At 37.4% G+C, this 23,503-nt stretch overlaps 1 protein-coding gene across 11 annotated transcripts in view; it reads left to right on the top strand.

Annotated features, from left to right (window-relative positions):
* The window catches only part of LOC129817513 (triadin-like), a 69,063-nt gene that overhangs the window by 29,893 nt on the left and 15,667 nt on the right, over positions 1–23,503 (top strand). For 5 of the 11 annotated variants that reach the window (XM_055872833.1, XM_055872838.1, XM_055872828.1 and 2 more), the window contains 38 exons: positions 685–771; positions 1,006–1,278; positions 7,832–7,870; positions 8,242–8,307; positions 8,933–8,965; positions 9,943–9,969; positions 10,632–10,670; positions 10,841–10,882; positions 11,191–11,235; positions 11,674–11,718; positions 11,839–11,880; positions 12,104–12,160; positions 13,009–13,056; positions 14,115–14,300; positions 14,596–14,643; positions 14,729–14,767; positions 14,982–15,017; positions 15,094–15,141; positions 15,227–15,274; positions 17,691–17,738; positions 17,842–17,880; positions 17,958–18,026; positions 18,276–18,419; positions 18,535–18,570; positions 18,718–18,744; positions 18,863–18,910; positions 19,014–19,052; positions 19,128–19,196; positions 19,344–19,391; positions 21,855–21,902; positions 22,006–22,044; positions 22,122–22,190; positions 22,440–22,583; positions 22,699–22,734; positions 22,882–22,908; positions 23,027–23,074; positions 23,178–23,216; positions 23,294–23,362. In XM_055872833.1, coding sequence (XP_055728808.1) covers positions 685–771; positions 1,006–1,278; positions 7,832–7,870; positions 8,242–8,307; positions 8,933–8,965; positions 9,943–9,969; positions 10,632–10,670; positions 10,841–10,882; positions 11,191–11,235; positions 11,674–11,718; positions 11,839–11,880; positions 12,104–12,160; positions 13,009–13,056; positions 14,115–14,300; positions 14,596–14,643; positions 14,729–14,767; positions 14,982–15,017; positions 15,094–15,141; positions 15,227–15,274; positions 17,691–17,738; positions 17,842–17,880; positions 17,958–18,026; positions 18,276–18,419; positions 18,535–18,570; positions 18,718–18,744; positions 18,863–18,910; positions 19,014–19,052; positions 19,128–19,196; positions 19,344–19,391; positions 21,855–21,902; positions 22,006–22,044; positions 22,122–22,190; positions 22,440–22,583; positions 22,699–22,734; positions 22,882–22,908; positions 23,027–23,074; positions 23,178–23,216; positions 23,294–23,362 — 2,334 coding nt within the window. The remainder of the gene's footprint in view (positions 1–684; positions 772–1,005; positions 1,279–7,831; positions 7,871–8,241; positions 8,308–8,932; positions 8,966–9,942; positions 9,970–10,631; positions 10,671–10,840; positions 10,883–11,190; positions 11,236–11,673; positions 11,719–11,838; positions 11,881–12,103; positions 12,161–13,008; positions 13,057–14,114; positions 14,301–14,595; positions 14,644–14,728; positions 14,768–14,981; positions 15,018–15,093; positions 15,142–15,226; positions 15,275–17,690; positions 17,739–17,841; positions 17,881–17,957; positions 18,027–18,275; positions 18,420–18,534; positions 18,571–18,717; positions 18,745–18,862; positions 18,911–19,013; positions 19,053–19,127; positions 19,197–19,343; positions 19,392–21,854; positions 21,903–22,005; positions 22,045–22,121; positions 22,191–22,439; positions 22,584–22,698; positions 22,735–22,881; positions 22,909–23,026; positions 23,075–23,177; positions 23,217–23,293; positions 23,363–23,503) is intronic. The other 6 variants (XM_055872829.1, XM_055872832.1, XM_055872834.1 and 3 more) reach the window with 6 other exon arrangements.

Genomic DNA, 23,503 nt, shown 5'->3' with positions numbered 1-23,503 from the left:
TTTTGGCTACAGTCCATTTTTTTCCATCAGCAGTTGAAGTAGTGGCGGTTTATGTAGGAAGTGTTGTAGAAACAATAGTATTGCCATTGTTTTTTAAAATGATATTGAAATGCATTTATCATTCGTCATCTTATATCATATTTGTATACCATACTTACTCACCACATGCACAGCTTTCACTAATATGTCACCATAGCCTTGCTTTGATAGTTAGTAATAGTTTAATAGTTAGTAGTACCATCGCATCAGTAGATTACTAATGGTGCCGGCTTGATTAAAGATGTTTAGTTTCTGCCATCTTTGTAAATCTGTTGAATCTTGAATTTGTTATGTAAATACTTTACAGAGAATTAACAGGTTTTGTGTGGCTCAGTTAATAGAGCATGGTGCTTGCAACGCCAGAGTTGTGGGTTCAATTCCCATGGGGGACCAGTGTGGAGACACATATTATGAAATGTATGCACTCACTAAGTCGCTCTGAATAAGAGTGTCTACTAAAACGTAAAATATAATTGGCTAAACTTAAATGTTATCATTCAATGTACCAGCGCTCAACGGTAAGTCTGTTCATATTGAAGCTCTCATTATTTTAATGGCAAAAGATGCCATTCATCCGATCAATATGCTTTCAAAATATGCTGCCAACATTTGGTTTTATGATATAACTAATTGCATGCATTACAGTAACGCCACCTGTTGAAGAAACAATAACCCCGCTTTCTGAAGAGGCTAAAGAGACTGAAGTAGAGGAAAAGACAGAAGAGATCCAAGGTGAAAACTACCCATCATGCCATGCTTCTCTCACTCTTAGAGTTCAAATGGGTACCAAATGTTGTGTAACATACTGATGTTAGTACCAAATTAATCCATTGAAAGTCAGCATGACCCTTACAATGGCTGGGTAATATCCCCTAATGCAAATTTAGGTTCCTCATTGATGCATTGAAACCTAGCAAAGCTATTCAGTTGCAGCTGTGAGTATATTCACAGAGATCATCCCTCCAGAAGCACCAGAAGAGGAGGAGGAGACTGAGGAACCATCTGCTGAACCAGAGCTGACAATAGAGGAAGCTTTGGAAGAAGAAGTAGTGGAGGAAGAGAAAGTAGAGCCCGAATCCAAGGAGGAGGTAGAACCCATCACTGATACCAAGGAAGAGGAGGAGGAGGTAGCACCAGAGCATGGACTCAAGGAGGTGGTGGTAGCAGCATTGCCTGAAGCCGAGAAGGAGGAAGATGAGGTAGCTGAGCCCAAGGAGGAGGTAGAACCTGCAGTCAAAGGTAAATAAAAAGAGTGGGACGATGCAAGACACAGTCTGAGTGTTTGAATGGATGTGGGTGAGGTATGGTAAGGATAAGGAGAGAGAGAGTAGAGTATGAAGAGCAGGGAGGTGGGAGAGGAGAGGAAGGCCTTAGGCTAATTCTTTGATCTCTCTCCGTCTTCTCCATTACTCATTTTCCCATCTGTTCCTTTTTATCAATATTAAGTATATGTCTCGGTGGCTGGCATGTCTGCATGAGACTGTCTCAGACTGTGCCACTCACTATACTCTTAGAAAAAAGTTGCTATCTAGAGTTCCTTGGCCGTCCCCATAGGAGAACCCTTTGAAGAACCGTTTTTGGTTCCAGGTAGAACCTATTTGGTTCCAGGTAGAACCTTTCCATGGAACCCAAAAGGGTTCTCCTATGGGGACAGCCAAAGAACCCTTCTGGAACCTTTTTTTCCTAAGAGTGTACCATAGAGAATGTTCAATAAAAATGGTCTGGTTTTCGAGTTTATCTCTTTACCCTTTCAGCTTTAGTTCATCACGAAAGCTAAAGGTCAACATCATTCTAATAGGCTAATGAAAATATGACAAAAAAATCATCCCCTTACAAACACGTGAATCAAACATTTGTCGGAATTATATCAAAGCTATGTACAGTATGTATGCATTCCGTTGAGGTACCTCAGCTTGAAATTCCTTATTATCTGCTCTGGTAGATAAAAATATAATCATTTTTATATGGCTGAGTTGTGATCAAAGGAATGTTATTGCTGCTTGATGTGCCATGTTTACTCTAAGAGGCTTGGCACATGTTTTCCCCTCCAGTGATATTGTGCGTTATACAGAATGGTCATGGTCACATTTCAACAGAACAGCTGAAGCATCCACAACTACTAGAACATATTTGTTGTATTCTGTTTTAACATTCAGGACACTCATTTTTATTGGATTTCTTTCTTTTTATTTAACCTTTATTTAACTCATCACACGGTCAAGATACCATTCCATCCTCAATGTCTTGGAATTGCCATTGTCAATTGTGTTTACGTTTGGAGACATGCTGTGAATGATCTAATCTGCAATGGTAGGGAATATGTGACGTGATAGAAGTTGAAATAACTGCCATTGTGGCAAAGTATGTAGATTCCTGTGGGTTTTAAGAGCAAAAAAATATACCCAGATTACCCCAGAGTCATTGTTTTACGTTAGATAGCGTCACTGCAGGCGGAATTGACGTGCTATCTTACGTAAGATAATGCCCCAGTGTAGCATACAGAAGTGCAATTGGAAATTGTGACCTTGGGACTACAAGGATCTATCTGAGCATAGTTCTGAGACATTGAGCATTAACTTTTCCACATCCCAGATCTTTAAACTGTATTGTAGTGAATTCTTCTTTCATAAAACATTAAGGTCCTCACCTTAAAGGTACCTCAAGTGCAGAGTATCAAAATTCTTAGACATTTGTAAATCTGTTTTTTTTAGGGGGGTGCAAACACAGATAGAACCGTATGGTTCTGAAATCTGGGTTCAGCCATAAGATTCTATCTGGCACAGAATGTTACAATTATTTATATTTCAATAGAAAAGTACAGACATTTAGTGATGTAATAAAGAGAATACCTTTCCTTCTTTCTAATCACATCATCAAATTGATAAATAATTTTTTTTCACACAGTTGTTAAAGCGATAGTTCCCTAAAATGACAAATACACAATATCCCACGGAGAACTAGCAACGTTGCTAAAGCTTAGATCTGGATGAGTAAACTGATATCTTTTTCTGGTCTCTGACACCCGAAGTCAGTAAACTACTTGATAGTTATTAGTCAATTGTGTTATGTTTCCAATGCACCTTAAACATGCTCTAAGGCTCCTGTATGTATTTGTTTTTACCATAAAGAGCTTAAGTGGTGGCTATTCTTTTGAAAAAGTGGTGAAAAAAATCTAAGCAATTGCAAAAGAAACGAGAGCCTATGTGTCACGATCGTGTGGAGGATTGACGGACCAAAACACAGCTTTAGGAAAGTAAGCCATCTCCTTTTTATTTATGAAGAAGGCAAACGAAACAAAAACACTTAACAAAACGATCGTGAAGCTAAACAACGATGTGCACACACTGGCTACAAACGTATCACATAGACAACTACTCACAACAAATGAAAGCCTATGGCTACCCTAAATAAGGCTCCCAATCAGAGACAACCGAAATCAGCTGTCTCTAATTGGGAACTCATTCAGGTAACCATAGACTCTCCTAGACAACTAAACATACATAGACAACGCTAGACACATGTACTCAACACAAACCCATATACTACACCAACAACCCCTTTACCATAGAAACACCCAAAACCAACAAAACACAAACATTCCCCATGTCACACCCTGACCTAACTAAAATAATAAAGAAAACAAAGAATACTAAGGCCAGGGCGTGACACTATGTTATGAATAATCAAGGACTTGGGACTATAAGGTTCTATCTGCAAAATGTATGGTTTTGAAATCATTTGTATTTTTCACATCCCAGATCTTAGAACTGTTTTGTGACGTCTTGTCAAATAGAACCTTGACAGTGTAGCTCCCACAAGGCTTAGGGCTGTAGTGGGCTCTGAGGTCTAGATGTACACACCATAGAAGCTGGAGACAAATCCACAGGATTGCATAGGAGCCAATCCTCCTGTGGGAGAGGAAGAGGACGCAGTCTGCACAGTCACAGTCCCTACAGGATGCAAAGGCAAAACAGGATCAATAGTATGAGAGAGATTCAGAGTGATGATGGCCTTTGATGCAAACACTTGTTGCATGCTACTAGATGATGATCTGATGGCATGATTTTCATTATATTTAAGGTCAATGGTATTGCCTCTCAAGCTATTTTGAATGATCAAGTCAAGTAGGATGTGTAAGTGCCAAATTCTAGCAATTGTTAAAGATATTTTTAGTTTAGAAACATTTGCATAATTTATAAGCCATAGAAAATTATCCATGCCACCACAGTATTTGTTATTGTCAGTGAAGCACAAACACAGAAATACACTATGTCAGCATTTCCCAAACGTGGCTGCTATTGAAACGTGGTCCCTTGAGAAAATCTATAATTTTACAATGTGCTTTGCATAGGTACAATATATGCAATCAAGTCAACAAAGGGTATTTTACACTGTTAGAATACACATGGATTTCATTATTATGTGTTGAGGAAACCTGCGGTAGCCTGGAATTTTGTAAATATAATCACATAGCGAGGCAAGATAACATTTTAATTGGGGTCCCCTGTAATTTTTTCATGTTAATTTGGAGAGTAGAAAAAGGCTGGGAACTCATGCCCTATTTCCCCCATTATGCACTAGATGGGAGTCTAGGTTCTGAATCTACACAGTGAACTTCCTAACAGGAACTTCCTGTAGGCTAGCCTGAGAGCAACCACTCCCCTTTGCTCCTGCTGATGTCTTAGAAACATGACATCATAACACTGATGTGAATTTACTGTCCATTCTCATATAGCTCATGCCAACATGGACTTTGTAGAGATGGACTTAGCTTCCATGCATGTATACATTTAGATCATTTAGATCAGGGCTGAAATGATTGACACCCTTGATAAAGATGAACAAAAATGACTGTAATGTATAAAATAAATTATTCAAATGTTGAGCTATGTTGTGTGCAAAAATGGGAAATTAAATTATGTTAAACTAATACAATTGCTCAGAGAAAGAGATGTTGTTTAACGAGTAATTATCTTTTCTCAGAAGTAGGGGTCAAAAGGATTGACAACTCTGTTTTCAATAGCTTTAAATACCTGACCTTGCAAGGATAACAGCACTGAGCCTTTTTCTAAAATGTTTTATGAGTTGGAGAACACACTGGGAGGACTCTTAGACCATTCCTCCATACACAATCTTTCCAGATCCTTGATATCCTTTCGTCTGCACTAATGGACTGACCTCTACAATTCAAAACACAGGCTTTCAATAGGTTTCAAGTCTGGAGATTGAGATGGCCATTGGAAAATTTAGATTTTGTGGCCAATTAACCATTTCTTTGTGGATTTTAATGTGGTTGTTGTCTTGCTGGAAGATCCACCTGCAGCAAAGTTTCAGCCTGGCAGGGGCAACCAGGTTTTTTCTTAAAATATCCTGGTACTGGCTAAAGTTCATGATGCTTTTGATCTTAATAAATTCTCTGTTGTTTGTGTATGAAATCTTGCCAATATTGTACGTCACTAAGAATGATCATATTTATTTTCCATTTATAAGAAAGGTGAAATCTTAATGTTATTTATAATTTAAATGTTACTATATTTAAAAATCATTTCAGATATGTCAAGCCATATTGCCCCACTTTTCTTGAATAGTAAAAAAATGATATTATATTTTTCATATTTTCATAATATTTGTATTTGAGCTTGTGTCCTCAAAGTGATTAGACCTCAGCAATTTAAAGCTATTTCTAACCAGAAATGTGAGTTCCAGACCTTTCCAAAACTATGCAACATTCCCAGTCATTGTTTATGGCCATCCCATGGCCATCTCATTGCCCTGTCATTTAACAAGGGACCAGTGGAAGCAAAATAGCCTGATAACACCAAAGATCCAACACCATATTTCACAGAAGATCCCTCCCAATGTGTTCTCCAACTCATAAAACATTTTAGAAAAGGCTCAGTGCCGTTATCCTCATAAGGTGAGGTATTGAACACAGAGACACCTACAGTATAATTCTGACCCCTACCTTTTTGAGACAATAAAGCATTACTTATTAAACAAAATATTTTTCTCTGAGGAATTGCATTAGTATAAAGTAACATAATTTCTCATTGTTTTTGCACAAAATATGTCAATAATTTTGAACCCCTCTGTAAATCAATCACTCCTGTTGGCAATACTCTTCAATACTCTTGTACACTAAGTGCAGCTGCCCACTGACAGTGTACTGTAGGAGTTATTAATTCTCTTCAGAATCTGAGGACACCTTGCCACAGCAAAAAGTATTATGTTAAAGTCTGTGGAACAGCTTTTTCTTCTGTCTCGTGAAGCGGTTTGACCTTAAGCCTTGGAACAGGATTGGTTGACAACTGTTTCTTTTTGTCATGTCTTGCAAAATCTTTGTCTCTCCTCAAGCTGAAAAGTGTTCAACAACTGAGCATCTATTGTATATGTTATTTTGTGTTTGCATCTGGCTGAGAAAGAAGAACACTGTTCAGACTACAGTATGAGTAATAACATATATTTTAATTTGATAGAATGGGAAACTACACTATATATTCATATATCTATTTACTCTATATTTTTATATTTACTAATGGATCAGTGATATATTTACTAATGGATCAGTGATATATTTACTAATGGATCAGTGATATATTTACTAATGGATCAGTGATATATTTACTAATGGATCAGTGATATATTTACTAATGGATCGATCAGTAATATATTCCAGGACGGATCCAGAAAGGGAGCTGATCGTGACATCATGGTCTTCTAGTTTTATTGTCCTGTTTTGTCCTACAGCCCTAAAGCATGCTTTACATGTTGACCTTTTTTTCTCCAGCATTCGTGTTCAAACTGCAAAAAGAGGACAAGACTGAAACAATTAAACCTCCATCTTTTGAAATATATTTCTCTTGGAATCCCTGATGATTTCAATCAGGATAAAGAGAAATGCTTTGTTTTATCAGCTTATACAATACAAACAGAAAAAAATAAGATAAAGGAATAATTGTTTAATAACACAGATCATGTACTTAACCGCAGGGCTGAATAGAATCAAGGAAGGAATTAGCATTTTTGGCTAAAAGCTTTCAAATGAGATCAGTCTCAATGTCCCCGAAAGCATCAGAGAAGCAGCTTCAAATTTGATTTCTGCAGCATGATCTTTTGATTTACACAAATTGGAAGTATTGTGGTATCCTTATATTATATTTCCCCACTGATTATGGCCTCAAGCACTATGGCAACCACCATTATTTTTCTGTTATTTGCAACTTTGTCATTGGATGCTAGATTCAGCTGCATAGGTTTGCTGTGAAGATCCCATCTCTCAAGTGAAAGGTTACTGTTTAATCAAAATGTGTCACATTAATTCTGACAAATTCAAGCAATCCAGATTTCTAATAAAGCTGTCATATTTGCATCCTGTAACGTACACTTGCCACTTTTCAAATTAATTCCAGTCGTAACCTTTTTTTATTTATGAATGCATAATGTTAACGCTACAGTACAAGAGATCTGACTTTTAATGAAGGAAACATGCGTATTGTTAGTTCAGAAAATCCCCTTTTTGGTTGAATATTGATTTTCTGAGTAGAAAAATCACCCTCTTGGTTGAAGAATTAATCATATTCTTTGTTTGTTATTCACCTAACTTTTCTCCCCCCTGCTATTGAAGCATGTCACTACAGGTCTTTTATGAGGATATATGTGTATGACATCAAAGGAAAAGAGCTCCATCTTACATTTATGTTGATTGATTATTTAGAAGAGGGTTTAGTATACCAGACCATTTGGCTGTTTACATATTTATTTGTATTGATCAGTGAATCAATTTCTTTTTCAGAGGTAAAGGTCCAGCAAGCTGCTACTCCTGCACATCAAGGTATATCAGTAGCCTTGTCGGTTATTGATCTGACCAGGGGCGCAACTTTCACTGGGGACAGGGGGGACATGTCCCCCCCCCCCCCCCCACACACACATTCTGAAATGTCATTTTTCCCCCAGTTTTATAATTGGAATGTGATACAAAATGAGGCAATGGTGTGCTTTAGGACCATGCGGATGCCTCCAAGCGGTCGGGTAGGCTATTTGGAGTGTTTATTAAAAAATATATATATATTACGTTCCCCCACTTCTAAAACCAAAGTTGCACCCCTGCATCTGAATATCATTGAAAAAGAGAAACGAATAAATAGTGACATGTAAATACAAAGATCTATCGTAAAACTTAAAGCTGTGCATTCCATTTTACAGTAGTGTGCCCTTGTATGCATTCATCAAAACCAAAAGAGCCTGAAAGTGAGCCAGCGGAGGAAAAAGGTATTGATATACCACTAATAGATCAATATCATGCATGGTTGTGGAGAAGTGAGAGCTGTTCATTACTAACCTCTTCATATCTTTACCATACTTTTGGCTGGCCTTATTTCTGTGAGTAGGGTACATTCCCCTATGGGTCAAATGTATTTGTATAGGACAACTATTGGAGTGATTCTTTCTGCTTAATATAGCCTTGAATGTAGAACTGGCTGTCATAAAAGTGTTTTGTGACTTTGAGAGGATGCCTACGTGTAGTAGACTTAACACCTTTTTCTGCTTCTGACTTATTGGGCTATTGGCAACACTTAAAACTTTGGTTTAATGATATCAGTGTTATAAGTTTCATTTATGGCTTAAATGTTGTTGTAGACATACTAACAATCAAGTAATTCAAAGTCCATTGCTACAACTTGACCCATATGTGCTGCAGGGTTGCAGTGTTTCTACCAAACATAGGTTAATAAAAGTTCAGTAGTGAGTAACTCCCCAGTAACTCAATTTTGACTTATGGTTTGCGTTTCTTTGGTTTTGCTTCTCAAAGTCGCCATCTAGTGGAGAAGTTTAGATAAGCCATGCATTAGGGTGCGTTTCTTTAATTGCTGGTATATATCTGTGTCATATGTAGCTAAACATGTCAAGAGGAAAGTAGCCAAGCAAGGTATGTTAGAGTCACTTTATCCTTTATGTGGTTAGGAATAGCAGCACAGTAGTGCATCGCTTCATGCTCCCCAAGGAGGGTGTTGTTTGCTGTTGAAGTAAGAGCTTATGTAGAAGCAGAGGAATGAAAAGCCCTTAACAGGCCCTAAACAGCACTAAGGCACTCTTAATGTGTAACTGCACCATATAGAAAGTACCGTAAACTGTGGTAATCCATGTATACTGCTGTGCCAGTGATGATGATCTCACTTTTTTGCCTGCTGTATATTTATAGAAGCAGCTTTTCTATTAACATAAACATCTTAATTGCAATTTTGGAGAAAATGCTCAGTGGAAGTTTTCAGACAAAGCGTGCTTTTGTGTATTACCATGTTTGTAACTGGGAGCATGTTGAAACCTTAGAAAGCATGGCATTATTGAACCTTGCCTCAATAGGCATAATACTGGCCCCTGCTGTTTGAAAATGGGCAAATCTACATTGGTAACAGATATAGAGCCCTCAAACGCAACTCTGGACCTAGAAGCCATTTCCACTGCATTCATTGTTCCTCTCTAATCAGAGACTGATTTAGACCTGGGACACCAGGTAGGTGCAATTAATTTAATTATCAGGTAGAACAGAAAACGAGCAGGCTTCAGACCTCGTAGGGTAAGAATTGAATGCACCTGATATAGAGTATGTATCCTACATCTATACATCTCTATACAATGTGTCAATGTGTTTTCTATTTGATAGCTATATGCTAGATATGCACATGACATGAGCATTGCATGATACAGTATGCACTCTGAGTTGTTGACTTTGTAGTGTCTCAAGCATGGTGTAAGAGAAAAGGTTTAGGCAATCAAAATGAACACTGGACTGTAACAATTTCATATTAGATGAGTCTGAGAGTATTTTTTTAAATGAACTAATAATATACATTTACATATACAACTTTATGACTTGTTTGACCATAACCATTTCCTCATCCACAGCTAAAAAGGCCACTCCTGATCGGAAGAGTATGTGTTGTGAAGCTGATATTTCATGTTGCTTTGAATGTTGCTTTGAAAGTAGCTTAGAGACTAGAGAGGTTTGATGAACCAAGTCAATCTTAGTGCAAAGCTGTTCATCTTTAAAGTGGTAGAGGATCTTTAATTCTCTTCCAGTTTGATCAGAAATCTTTTTAAAATTAAAGATGAAACAGAGATTGAATTGTAGATTCTTGATGGTTTATCCGCTTCACCGCTTAGCCACATTTGTCAGAAGTAGTTAGCTGTACAGTATGATTATATCAATTATAATCTTAGCTATTGCAATTCTCACAAATATCTAACAAGTAATCTAACAATTCCACAACAACATCCTAATCACACAAATCTAAAGGGGTGAATGAGAATATGTACATATAAATATATGGATGAGCGATGACCGAGAGGCATAGGCAAGATGCAATAGATGGTATAAAATATAGTATATACATATGAGATAGGTATGTAAGATATGTAAACATTATTAAAGTGGCATTAATAAAGTGACTAGTGATCCATTTATTAAATTGGCCAATGATTCCTGAACGTGTTCTCTAAAAGTTTGGCATTCAGCTTTGGCATACAACTACAGCACTAAGCAAGAATGTGTATATAATGTTCCCTTGTGTCATGTATTCTGTGTTCATTTTCAGAGGCCCCTAAAAAGGAACCAGCAGTGAGAACTAAGAGAGGTACCATTGGAAAACGATGTATTTTCTGTACATTTACTGTGTATTTCAATGTTGATAATACATAATATTAGGTAATGCAGAAACATGCTGAAGGTACTAGTTGCTCTATTTATGAGAAGAACATCAATGACATATTCATTATTGTTATGTGATTTTTTTCTATTATAAAGAACGAGACATGTGCAAGCCAGTTGAGAACACAAAAAGGAGAGGTAGGACTAATCTTCATTTTCAGCTTATTATCACATCTCTGAAAGACAAATGTTTAATCTTGAGGAGATTTTGAAATATTTATTTAAGTTGAATGACAAGTACAGTGAACTTATGCAATAGCCTACTATATTGTCTGTATTTGAAATGAAGAACAGATTTACACACAAGTGAAATGCTGTTTGCAAGTTATTTGAATAAAACAAAATACAACAATGAATAAATAAAAAATATTCTAAGATTGCTTTGCCCCTTTGAATGTGTGGTGGAACATCTCTCTGTAACTCCTCTAACAATGTCATTGAACCAGAGGTTGCAAGGCAATTGGAGTTAGAAGAGGCGATCAGAAAGAGAGGTACAGTATTTTTTTAAACAGTACAAGCCCAAGTTGAATGACTTAGCTATGTATATGTATAAAGGATATGATATATAAAACATATATTCAATGATTTTTCAATGTCCCTGAGCAGTACAGTGCAGAACAGTACAGACTTCTATATAGTTTGATGGATACAGAACAAAATACTCAATGATAAAGGTATTCTTTTCTCAGTGTCTTACAATTCATGAAAAGACAGACATAGCACTCACTGCTTAAAGAAAGTAAATCGTCTGGTTTTAAACTGCCCAGTTTTATTTAGTTCAAATCAGTCAAATATGTGTGGAGATCACCCTCTTCTCCCCAGTTCTCCTAGTTGGGAGAGTAAGGTCTTTAGAGCGGCTGAGGTGGAAAAATACTTCAAAGTCACCGATCAGATGTAACCCCGCTGTGCCATTCCCTTTCCCTCCTTAGAACTCAGACTTAAAAAGGAAGTGAAGGAGAAGTCCACAAAGAAAGGTAACTCAGTCATGCATTAATTCAAGCTTTTTTTAAGAGTCAGAGTCTGTGCCCGGACTTGTGTTATGTTTGTCCAACACCTCATGTCTATATTTCTGTCCTCTTTTTATCATATTGCAGATTCTCAACATGTAGATGCGGGGGTACCTGCACCTGCACCAGGTAAATGTGTCTTCTTCATGGTACCGTTCAGATAGCATTGTCTCATCTTAGGACACATTGCAGTACGAGAGAACATACAGTAGACAAGAATCAGACCACATTTTGAGCATGTTGTCTTTCTATCATGTACATTGAAACACTATTTCAAGCAACAGATTATTCAATACATTGACATTTCACAGCATGCATGTTGTGTATGAATGTGTGATGTTGTATGTTGTAGTTCCCACCTGTCAACCCACACCAGTCTACTGGCCATCATCACCTCCTGGCTGGTATCGTAAGTATGCACTAACGCTCTGAAGCACCTCCTAAAGGTACTGTATAACAATAGTAATAATAATAACTTTATTATTTGCTTCATACATATTCATATCAGTGGTAATTGTTGTTCTGTATACTGTATGTCACTCTTCTATTACAGTAATAATACAATCCTTAATACATTCCTTAAGATTTCCTGTATATGTCACGTATAATATGTTGTGTGTATGTTCCGTATATGTCCTGTATATGTCCAGTATAATATGTCCTGTATATGTCCAGTATAATATGTCCTGTAAATGTACAGTATAATATGTCAGGTATATGTCCAGTGTAATATATCCTGTATATTTCCAGTATAATATGTCCAGTATATGTCCAGTGTAATATATCCTGTATATGTCCAGTATAATATGTCAGGTATATGTCCAGTGTAATATATCCTGTATATGTCCAGTGTAATATATCCTGTATTTGTCCAGTATAATATGTCCTGTATATGTCCTGTATATGTCCAGTATAATATGTCCAGTATAAACTGTCCTGTATATATCCAGTATAATGTGTCCAGTATAATATGTACTGTATATGTCCAGTATAATATATCCTGTATATGTCCAGTATAATATGTACTGTATATGTCCAGTATAATATATCCTGTATATGTCCAGTATAATATGTACTGTATATGTCCAGTATAATATGTCCAGTATAATATATCCTGTATATGTCCAGTATAATATATCCTGTATATGTCCAGTATAATATGTCCAGTATAACATGTCTAGCATAACATGTCCTGTATATGTCCAGTATAATATGTCCTTCTCAAACTTGACTGAAAATAATCCATTTATCTTCCAGTGCATCACATATTCACAGACAATCCATTCCCACCTACAACTATGACAGGTATTAAGTATTATTTTAATTATTTCAAATTAGGTAATTAATTGTTAACATTAACACTATTTAAATGTTTCTGACATGTCTGCAGAGCTCTGTGTTGTAATTATGGCCAGAAGTTAATCCTGATCATGTAACCAGACCAAGAAAACCTCCGACCCCTAGTTACTAGGGCTGAGAGTTATCTACTTCACAGTCTTTTCCACATACACCATTTACTGTACAGATATAGGATCTTAATTTGAGCCAATGTTCTATAGCAGGAAAATAATATTACAGTAACAGGAAATTAGAATTATTATATAGATTACATTTCATGTAAGGGTTGGTGCATTTTTCATGAGTGAAAATCCAGCCTGAAATTTCAAAGTGGAAATTGCAAACTTCAGAAGCCTTTTTTAAACCAAAAAACAATTAACTACAAGTTTTAAATGTCCTGAAATGCAACAATGTTCTCCTGCAACAGGGTGATCAAATTAAGATTCTACATCTGTATGTCTTTATGTCCTTGTATAGGTTTCTAATTATTATCTCTTGGTAAACATTGATGTATTGTTAACAATAACCATTTTGAAAATACTAAAGATCTCCATCTTTAAGTTGCTCTGCCCAATGTTCCTTTATTGTTCTATTGTGTCAGTTGTGCCTCAAGTTACAGTGGCATTTCCCAGCAGTTTCCTGGTGTTTCTCACCGAAAAGGTCTTGTGATTACAACTTAAAACAAACAGTAGACATATACTGTACATTTTCTAAATAAATATCAACAATATGCCCTATATTATTTAAAAATACATTCTGTCTTATTAATTACTTTTATAATTTGACCAAGTGTGCAATGAAAAGACACTGTAATGGGAAGTTAATTGATCTGTCTTCCTGCTGTTTAACCTTATTTAACACACCTTGTTTTTTCCCTTGTTGCTCAACACCTCAGCTACTTTTTTCTCCTTGTCATCAGATGTCATTTTAATTGGCTAATATGTTTGATTCACATGTTTTATCCAAAGTTGCATTATACACGAATTTACAACTTTTTTCAGCATCTCCACTGCATATTCCAACAGCTCATCCAACTCAGTCATTTTATCAAGCTCCTCCAGCGTATCAAGTTTATCAAGCTCCTCCAGCTCAACCAGCTGAACCAGCACCTGCACCAGCTACTCAACCAGCTGAACCAGCACCTGCAACTCAACCAACAGATCCTGCACCTGGACTTGCACCGGAAACTCAACCAGCTTCATGGACTCAAGGTAATTATTCTCTCAGAACTAAAGCTCTAACTTAGCCGGTAATATTGGAACTACAAGGTCATTTTCACTAAAGGGACAGAGTGCTTGCAAATCAAATGTATATTATAAAATATAATGAAATGTATGTATATTGCTTTTCCACACAGATAGACATAATAGTTTGTGAGGAAAACAGTAATCTTCTGTTCTTTCCGTGTAAATGAGAATGCTCATATCTGATGTCCTATTTCGATTTATTGACCCTTGATACTGTACTTGAAAGGATACTCTTAACAGATGTTTTTTGTCATTGAAGAACCACAGGCTCCCAAAGAAGAGCAGACGGCTGCCACCATAAAGAAGGGTATGAACATATTGTATTGATTCAAAGGGATACACTTACATAACTTGTTCTTGTTTGATCTGAACACATTATTCTTAACCCTCAGTTCCAAAGGAAAAGACCAAGGCAGCTGCCCCAAAGAAGGGTAAGAGACTCTCTACATACCAAATCATCCTTCACACTTACTGAAAACATGTACTGAATATATACTGTTATGTAAATGCACTCAACAGTAAGGGTTTCAGTGTTAGAAGTTACCTAAGGTAAAGGTATATAGCTGCTTATAAGTGTTACACCAAAGCATACACACATCAATAAGATTTTCTACTGATATTTTGTCAATAATGTATTTTTTCCAGAGCCAGAACCCCCTAAAGAAAAAGTTAAGAAGCAAGGTAACAATTTGTACAGTTGAACTGCATCATTGCTTTCTGTATTTGAATAGTTATTATCTCTTGCCTTGTATTCTAGACGCGGTGGTGTCCAAAGAGAAGGTCAAACCAGCTGTTGTAAAGAAAGGTACAGATTTTGTAGTGCATTATTGATAACATACTGCATGCTTGACTTTTATTGGAGAATATTGAGCATGATGTTGTCATTCCAGAAGCTGTTGTATCCAAAGAAAAGACAAAACCTACCACAATGAAGAAAGGTACTTTATTGCATGTTGTAATAATATTACACCTAACATTAGCTAGCGAGCTAATGTTAGCTAGCTAATAGTATACTTTAACTTGAATTTAAAATTATTTTCTGATAAAATTAGAAACATGTAATATCTGAACATTTTGCTAGCTAGACTATCTTGCCCGTATACATGGATGGACGTTTCTCCCTCTCTGTCACGGATGCCATGGTTGCCCTTAGTTTGAAGATGTAATCCAGAGACAGGTGTTTTATGCAACAGTCTTCTGTCTTCTCTTTTCAACTCCCTTTCCATATTTGCAATCAAACGGCAGAAATTTCTCCATATCCTTAGCCATCATACTCCAATTCCACCGGGCATTCCACTGATTTTAAAACTCGGCCCTCCAGAAAGTGGAGAGCAACACCTTTTCAATTCCACTTTGTGGTATCTTTTGAAAAAAGCAGCATTAGAAAGGATTACCTACACATACTGACCAGCTTCTGTTATAGACAGGAGCGTGCTACATGGCAGACCGATCCGAACTCATCTCTCGGCATGTCCAGCCCACCCATTATCTCAGCCAATCATCCCTAGCGGGAAGGTTCCTAGCTTTTTCATGGCTAAACCAACTAGGCTCTTAATTTAACAATTGTATTTGTATTTACAGATGGCATACAAGTTTGTTATTAAGGCACATGAAAGTTCACATGTTCCAGAAAGCATTTCTGCCAAAAAACACGTTTAGATTTTTTTTTAACGTTTACGTTCAAATGGCTCTCCTGTGAAGTAGTGACGCACGCCTAGGCACTGTATATGTTATACATTGCCTTCAGAAAGTATTCAGACCCCTTGTCTTTTTTTCACATTTTGTTACGTTACAGCTTCATTCTAAAATGTATTAAATAAAAAAAATCCTTAGTAATCTACACACAATACCCCGTAATGACAAAGCAAAAACTGGTTGTTATAAATTTTAGCAAATTTATAAAAAATAAATAACAGAAATACCATATTTACATAAGTATGAGACTTGAAGTTGAGCTCAGGTGCATCCTGTTTCCATTGATTAGCCTTCAGATGATTCTACAACTTGATTAGAATCCACCTTTGGTAAATTCAATTGATTGGACATGATTTGAAATGTCACACACGTGTCTATATAAGGTCCCACAGTTGAAGTGCAAGTCAGAGCAAAAACTAAGCCATGAGGTCGAAGAGCTCCGAGATAGGATTGTGTCGAGGCACAGATCTGGGGAAGGGTACAAAAACATTTCTGCAGCATTGAACATCCCCAAGAACCCAGTGACCTCCATCATTCTTAAATGGAAGAAGTTTGGAACCACCAAGACTCTTCCTAGAGCTGGCCGCCCAGCCAAACTGAGCAATCGGAGGAGAGCGGCCTTGGTCAGGTAGGTGAACAAGAACCTGATGATCACTCTGACAGAGCTCTAGAGTTCCTCTTTGGCGATGGGAGAACCTTCCAGAAGGACAACCATCTCGGCAGCACTCCACCAATCAGGGCATTATGGTAGAGTGGTCAGACTGAAGCCGCTCTTCAGTAAAAGGCACATAACAGCCCGCTTGGAGTTTGCCAAAAGGCACCTAAAAACTCTCAGACCATGAGAAACAAGATTCTCTGGTCTGATGAAACCAAGATTTAACTCTTCGACGGTGAATGCCAAGCGTCACGTCTGGAGGAAACCTGGCACCATCCCTACGGTGAAGCACGGTGGTGGCAGCATCATGCTGTGGGGACATTGTTCATTGGCAGGGACTGGGAGACTAGTCTGGATCGAGGGAAAGATGAACGGAGCAAAGTACAGAGAGATCCTTGATGAAACCCTGTTCCAGAGCGCTCAGTACCTCCAACTGGGTGAAAGTTCACCCCAGTTCACACAACGACCCAAAGAAAACAGCCAAGACAACACGAGTGGCTTCGGGACAAGTCTCTGAATGTCCTTGAGTGGCCCCGCCAGAGCCTGGACATGAACCCGGTCAAACATCTCTGGAGAGACCTGAAAATAGCTGTGCAGCGACACTCCCCACCCAACCTGGCAGAGAAGAATGAGAGAAACTCCCCAACTACAGGTGTGCCAAGCTTGTAGAGTCATACCTAATAATCAAGGCTGTAAACACTGCCAAAGGTGCTTCAACAAAGTGCTGAGTAAAGGGGCTGAATACTTATGTAAATGTATATTTATTTTTTTCATAAATTGTCAACAAATTCTAAAAACAGTTTTTGATTCGTCATTATGTGGTATTGTGTGTAGATCTATGAGAAAAAAAACAATTTAATCAATTTTAGAATAAGGCTGTAACGTAAAAAAAATGTGGAAATAGTGAAGGGGTCTAAATACTTTCCTAAGGCACTGTATACGTTTTCCTTTCACGGTTGTTCAGTTGGTGAATTTACGTGTTTGGTCTGTGTTCTTTGTTTCAGAGGTTGTTGTTTCCAAAGATAGAGCTAAAACAACAGCTGGCAAGAAAGGTAACAAATATATTTAGTTGCTATGGGATTCACGATGTAACATTGAGCTGTATGAATACTGTATTTTGAATGATGAGCATATTTTGTATTTTCATTGTTTCAGAGCCTGTGGAAAAGGGCAAAATAACTCCTACAAAGAAAGGTAACAAGAACTTAGATCAAGTAATTGCAGTCGATGATTTAACATATATTCTAACTGTGGATATATTATGGTTTTAGAGCCTGCAATCTCCAAAGAAAAAGTCAAGACAAGCACTACCAAGACAACCACAAGCACTTCCAAGAAAGGTAATACTGTATTTCACAAATGTTAACTTGAGTAGATACTTACTATTAGTGGTAGTGAAACGCTTCTTACATGTCTTGTTTATCTCAGAACTTCGTGCTGCAACAGCCAAAGCTGAATGGTCGCTTGTAAAGAATGGTATAGCGCTTCTTCATCCCAATTTGGCTTAATTCACTTTTTCAATCAAGGCGATTATTATTGGTATGCTTTATGAGTACATAATGTAATAAATGAATTTGTCTCTGCACCAGTTGTTTCAGAACCTGAGCCCCTAAAAGAGAAAGCCACTCCAAGAGTCCCCACCATGAGGAAAGGTAACCACACAAATGTAGTGGTGCCAATGGTAAAAGCCATGGCAAGAGTTGTCGCTATAAGACCCATCCCTACAACAAAAGGTAACCAAACAGCAATGCAAAAGTTCATCAAACTAAATATAGATTATTTTCAGTTAGATACAATGACAATTGGAAACATGCTGTTTAACTGTTCTAACACTTTTATCTCCTGCAGTGAAGGAGGAGAAGCTATCCAAAGAACCTGAGACAGGTAAAATGTATCCGTCGTAACGGTGTGTAGGGCAGAAACTGTTCATTAGAAATATGATACAAACAAGTATATCGTCTTTCATTTTTTTTATCTTGCATGTAATTTACTGAATAATGTATTAATCAAAACGTTTTCCATCACCAAAAGAGAAACCAAAAGCGGCAGAGAAAAAAGGTACGAATTATTTGACTGTGTTTTGAGTGGATTTATTTCCAGACATGTTAATTATGTTTTCCTTTTAGAGTGTTTTAGTGGGTGAATGTAATTTTTTGGTCTGTGTTCTTTGTTTCAGAGGTTGTTGTTTCCAAAGATAAAGCTAAAACAACAGCTGGCAAGAAAGGTAACGAATATATTTAGTTGCTATGGGATTCACGATGTAACATTGAGCTGTATGAATACTGTATTTTGAATGATGAGCATATTTTGTATTTTCATTGTTTCAGAGCCTGTGGAAAAGGACAAAATAACTCCTACAAAGAAAGGTAACAAGAACTTAGATCAAGTTATTCCAGTCGATGAATAAACATATTCTAACTGTGGATATATTATGGTTTTAGAGCCTGCAATCTCCAAAGAAAAAGTAAAGACAAGCACTAACAAGACAATCGCAAGCACTTCCAAGAAAGGTAATACTGTATTTCACAAATGTTAACTTGAGTAGATACTTACTATTAGTTGTAGTTAAAAGCTTGTGGTTTTGTAGTGCATTATTAATAACATACTGCATGCTTGACTTTTATTGGAGAATATTGAGCATGATGTTGTCATTCCAGAAGCTGTTTTCTCCAAAGAAAATACAAAACCTACCACAATGAAGAAAGGTACTTTATTGCATGTTGTAATAATATTACACCTAACATTAGCTAGCGCGCTAAGGTTAGCTAGCTAATAGTATACTTTAACTTGAAATGAAAACAACTTTCTGATAAAATTAGAAACGTGCAATATCTGAAAATTTTGCTAGCTAGACTATCTTGCCCGTATACATGGATGGACGTTTCTCCCTCTCTGTCACGGATGCCATGGTTGCCCTTAGTTTGAAGATGTAATCCAGAGACGGGTGTTTTATGCAAAAGTCTTCTGTCTTCTCTTTTCAACTCCCTTTCCATATTTGCAATCAAACGGCAGAAATTTCTCCATATCCTTAGCCATCATACTCCAATTCCACCGGGCATTCCACTGATTTTAAAACTCGGTCCTCCAGAAAGTGGAGAGCAACACCTTTTCAATTCCACTTTGTGGTGTCTTTTGAAAAAAGCAGCATTAGAAAGGATTACCTACACATACTGACCAGCTTCTGTTATAGACAGGAGCGTGCTACATGGCAGACCGATCCGAACTCATCTCTCGGCATGTCCAGCCCACCCATTATCTCAGCCAAACATGCCTAACGGGAAGGTTCCTAGCTTTTTTCATGGATAAACCAACTAGGCTCTTAATTAACAATTGTATTTGTATTTACAGATGGCATACAAGTTTGTTATTAAGGCACATGAAAGTCCACACGTTCCAGAAGGCATTTCTGCCAAAAAACATATTTCGATTTTCTTTTAACGTTTACATTCAAATGGCTCTCCTGTGAAGTAATGATGAGCAACTTACGCCTAGGCACCGTATATTTTATACACTGCCTTTGGAAAGTATTCAAACCCCTTGACTTTTTTTCACATTTTCTTACGTTACAGCCTTATTCAAAAATGTATTAAATAAATGAAAATCCTCAGCAATCTACACACAATACCCCGTAATGGCAAAGCTAAAACAGGTTGTTAGAATTTTTGCAAATTTCTAAAAAATTAAATAACAGAAATTCCTTATTTACATAAGTATTCAGACCCTTTGCTTTGAGACTCGAAGTTGAGCTCAGGTGCATAATGTTTCCATTGATTAGCCTTCAGATGTTTCTACAACTTCATTGGAGTCCACCTTTGGTAAATTCAATTGATTGGAGATGATTTGAAAAGGCACACACCTGTCTATATAAGGTCCCACAGTTGACAGTGCATGTCAGAGCAAAAAACAAACCATGAGGTCGAAGAGCTCCGAGATAGGATTGTGTTGTGGCCCCGATCTGGGGAAGGGTACGAAAACATTTCTGCAGCATTGAACGTCCCCACGAACACAGCGGCCTCCATTATTCTTAAATTGAAGAAGTATGGAACCACCAATACTTTTCCTAGAGCTGGTCGCCTTGCCAAACTGAGCAATCGTGGGAGATGGGCCTTGGTCAGGGAGGTGAACAAGAACCCGATGGTCACTCTGATTGAGCTCTAGAGTTACTGTGGCGATGGGAGAACCTTCCAGAAGGACAACCATCTCAGCAGCACTCCACCAATCATACCTTTATGGTAGAGTGGCCAGACTGAAGCCACTCCTCAGTAAAAGGCACATGACAGCCCGCTTGGAGTTTGCCAAAAGGCACCTAAAGACTCTCCGACCATGAGAAACAAGATTTTCTGGTCTAATGAAACCAAGATTGAACTCTTTGACCAGAATGCCAAGCGTCACGTCTGGAGGAAACCTGGCACAATCCCTACGGTGAAGCACGGTGGTGGCAGCATCATGCTGTGGGGACGTTGATCAGCGGCAGGGATTGGGAAACTAGTCCTGATCGAGGGAAAGATGAACAGAGAAAAGTACAGAGAGATCCATGATGAAACCCTGCTCCAGAGCGCTCAGGACCTCCAACTGGGGTGAAGATTCAACTTCTGACATAACAACGTCCCTAAGCAAACAGCCAAGACAACACAGGAGTGGCTTCATGACAAGTCTCTGAATGTCCACGAGTGGCCCCGCCAGAGCCCGGACATAAACCTGATCGAACATCTCTGGAGAGAACTGAAAATAGCTGTGCACCGACACTCCCCACCCAACCTGGCAGAGAAGAATGGGAGAAACTCCCCAACTACAGGTGTGCCAAGCTTGTAGAGTCATACCCAATAATCAAGGCTGTGAACACTGCCAAAGGTGCTTCAACAAAGTGCTGAGTAAAGGGGCTGAATACTTATGTAAATGTGATATTACATTTTTTTTTTTATACATTGGCAACAAATTCTAAAAACCTATTTTTGATTTGTCATTGTGAGGTATTGTGTGTAGATAGATGAGGGGGGGGGGAAATAATTTAATCAATTTTAGAATAAACCATGGCATCCACAAATTAATTAATAAAATGTGGAAATAGTGAAGAGGTCGACATTATTTCCTAAGGCACTGTATACGTTTTCCTTTTATAGTTGTTCAGTTGGTGAATTTACGTGTTTGGTCTGTGTTCTTTGTTTCAGAGGTTGTTGTTTCCAAAGATAAAGCTAAAACAACAGCTGGCAAGAAAGGTAACGAATATATTTAGTTGCTATGGGATTCACGATGTAACATTGAGCTGTATGAATACTGTATTTTGAATGATGAGCATATTTTGTATTTTCATTGTTTCAGAGCCTGTGGAAAAGGACAAAATAACTCCTACGAAGAAAGGTAACAAGAACTTAGCTCAAGTTATTCCAGTCGATGAATAAACATATATTCTAACTGTGGATATATTATGGTTTTAGAGCCTGCAATCTCCAAAGAAAAAGTCAAGACAAGCACTACCAAGACAACCACAAGCACTTCCAAGAAAGGTAATACTGTATTTCACAAATGTTAACTTGAGTAGATACTTACTATTAGTTGTAGTGAAACGCTTCTTACATGTCTTGTTTATCTCAGAACTTCGTGCTGCAACAGCCAAAGCTGAATGGTCGCTTGTAAAGAATGGTATAGCGCTTCTTCATCCCAATTTGGCTTAATTCACTTTTTCAATCAAGGCGATTATTATTGGTATGCTTTATGAGTACATAATGTAATACATTAATTTGTCTCTGGATCAGTTGTTTCAGAACCTGAGCCCCTAAAAGAGAAAGCCACTCCAAGAGTCCCCACCATGAGGAAAGGTAACCACACAAACGTAGTGGTGCCAATGGTAAAAGCCATGGCAAGAGTTGTCGCTATAAGACCCATCCCTACAACAAAAGGTAACCAAACAGCAATGCTAAAGTTCATCAAACTAAATATAGATTATTTTCAGTTAGATACAATGACAATTGGAAACATGCTGTTTAACTGTTCTAACACTTTTATCTCCTGCAGTGAAGGAGGAGAAGCTATCCAAAGAACCTGAGACAGGTAAAATGTATCCGTCGTAACGGTGTGTAGGGCAGAAACTGTTCATTAGAAATATTATACAAACAAGTATATTGTCTTTCATTTTTTTTATCTTGCATGTATTTTACTGGATAATAAATTAATCAAAACGTTTTCCATCACCAAAAGAGAAACCAAAAGCGGCAGAGAAAAAAGGTACGAATTATTTGACTGTGTTTTGAGTGGATTTATTTCCAGACATGTTAATTATGTTTTCCTTTTAGAGTGTTTTAGTGGGTGAATGTAATTTTTTGGTCTGTGTTCTTTGTTTCAGAGGTTGTTGTTTCCAAAGATAAAGCTAAAACAACAGCTGGCAAGAAAGGTAACGAATATATTTAGTTGCTATGGGATTCACAATGTAACATTGAGCAGTATGAATACTGTATTTTGAATGATGAGCATATTTTGTATTTTCATTGTTTCAGAGCCTGTGGAAAAGGACAAAATAACTCCTACAAAGAAAGGTAACAAGAACTTAGATCAAGTTATTTCATTTGATTAATTAACATATATTCTAACTGTGGATACATTATGGTTTTAGAGCCTGCAATCTCCAAAGAAAAAGTCAAGACAAGCACTAACAAGACAATCACAAGCACTTCCAAGAAAGGTAATACTGTATTTCACAAATGTTAACTTGAGTAGATACTTACTATTAGTTGTAGTTAAAAGCTTGTGGTTTTGTAGTGCATTATTAATAACATACTGCATGCTTGACTTTTATTGGAGAATATTGAGCATGATGTTGTCA

This window comes from Salvelinus fontinalis, chromosome 20, assembly GCF_029448725.1.
Source record: "Salvelinus fontinalis isolate EN_2023a chromosome 20, ASM2944872v1, whole genome shotgun sequence".
NCBI lineage: Eukaryota > Metazoa > Chordata > Actinopteri > Salmoniformes > Salmonidae > Salvelinus > Salvelinus fontinalis.
This window is presented reverse-complemented; position numbering and strand designations above follow the sequence as displayed.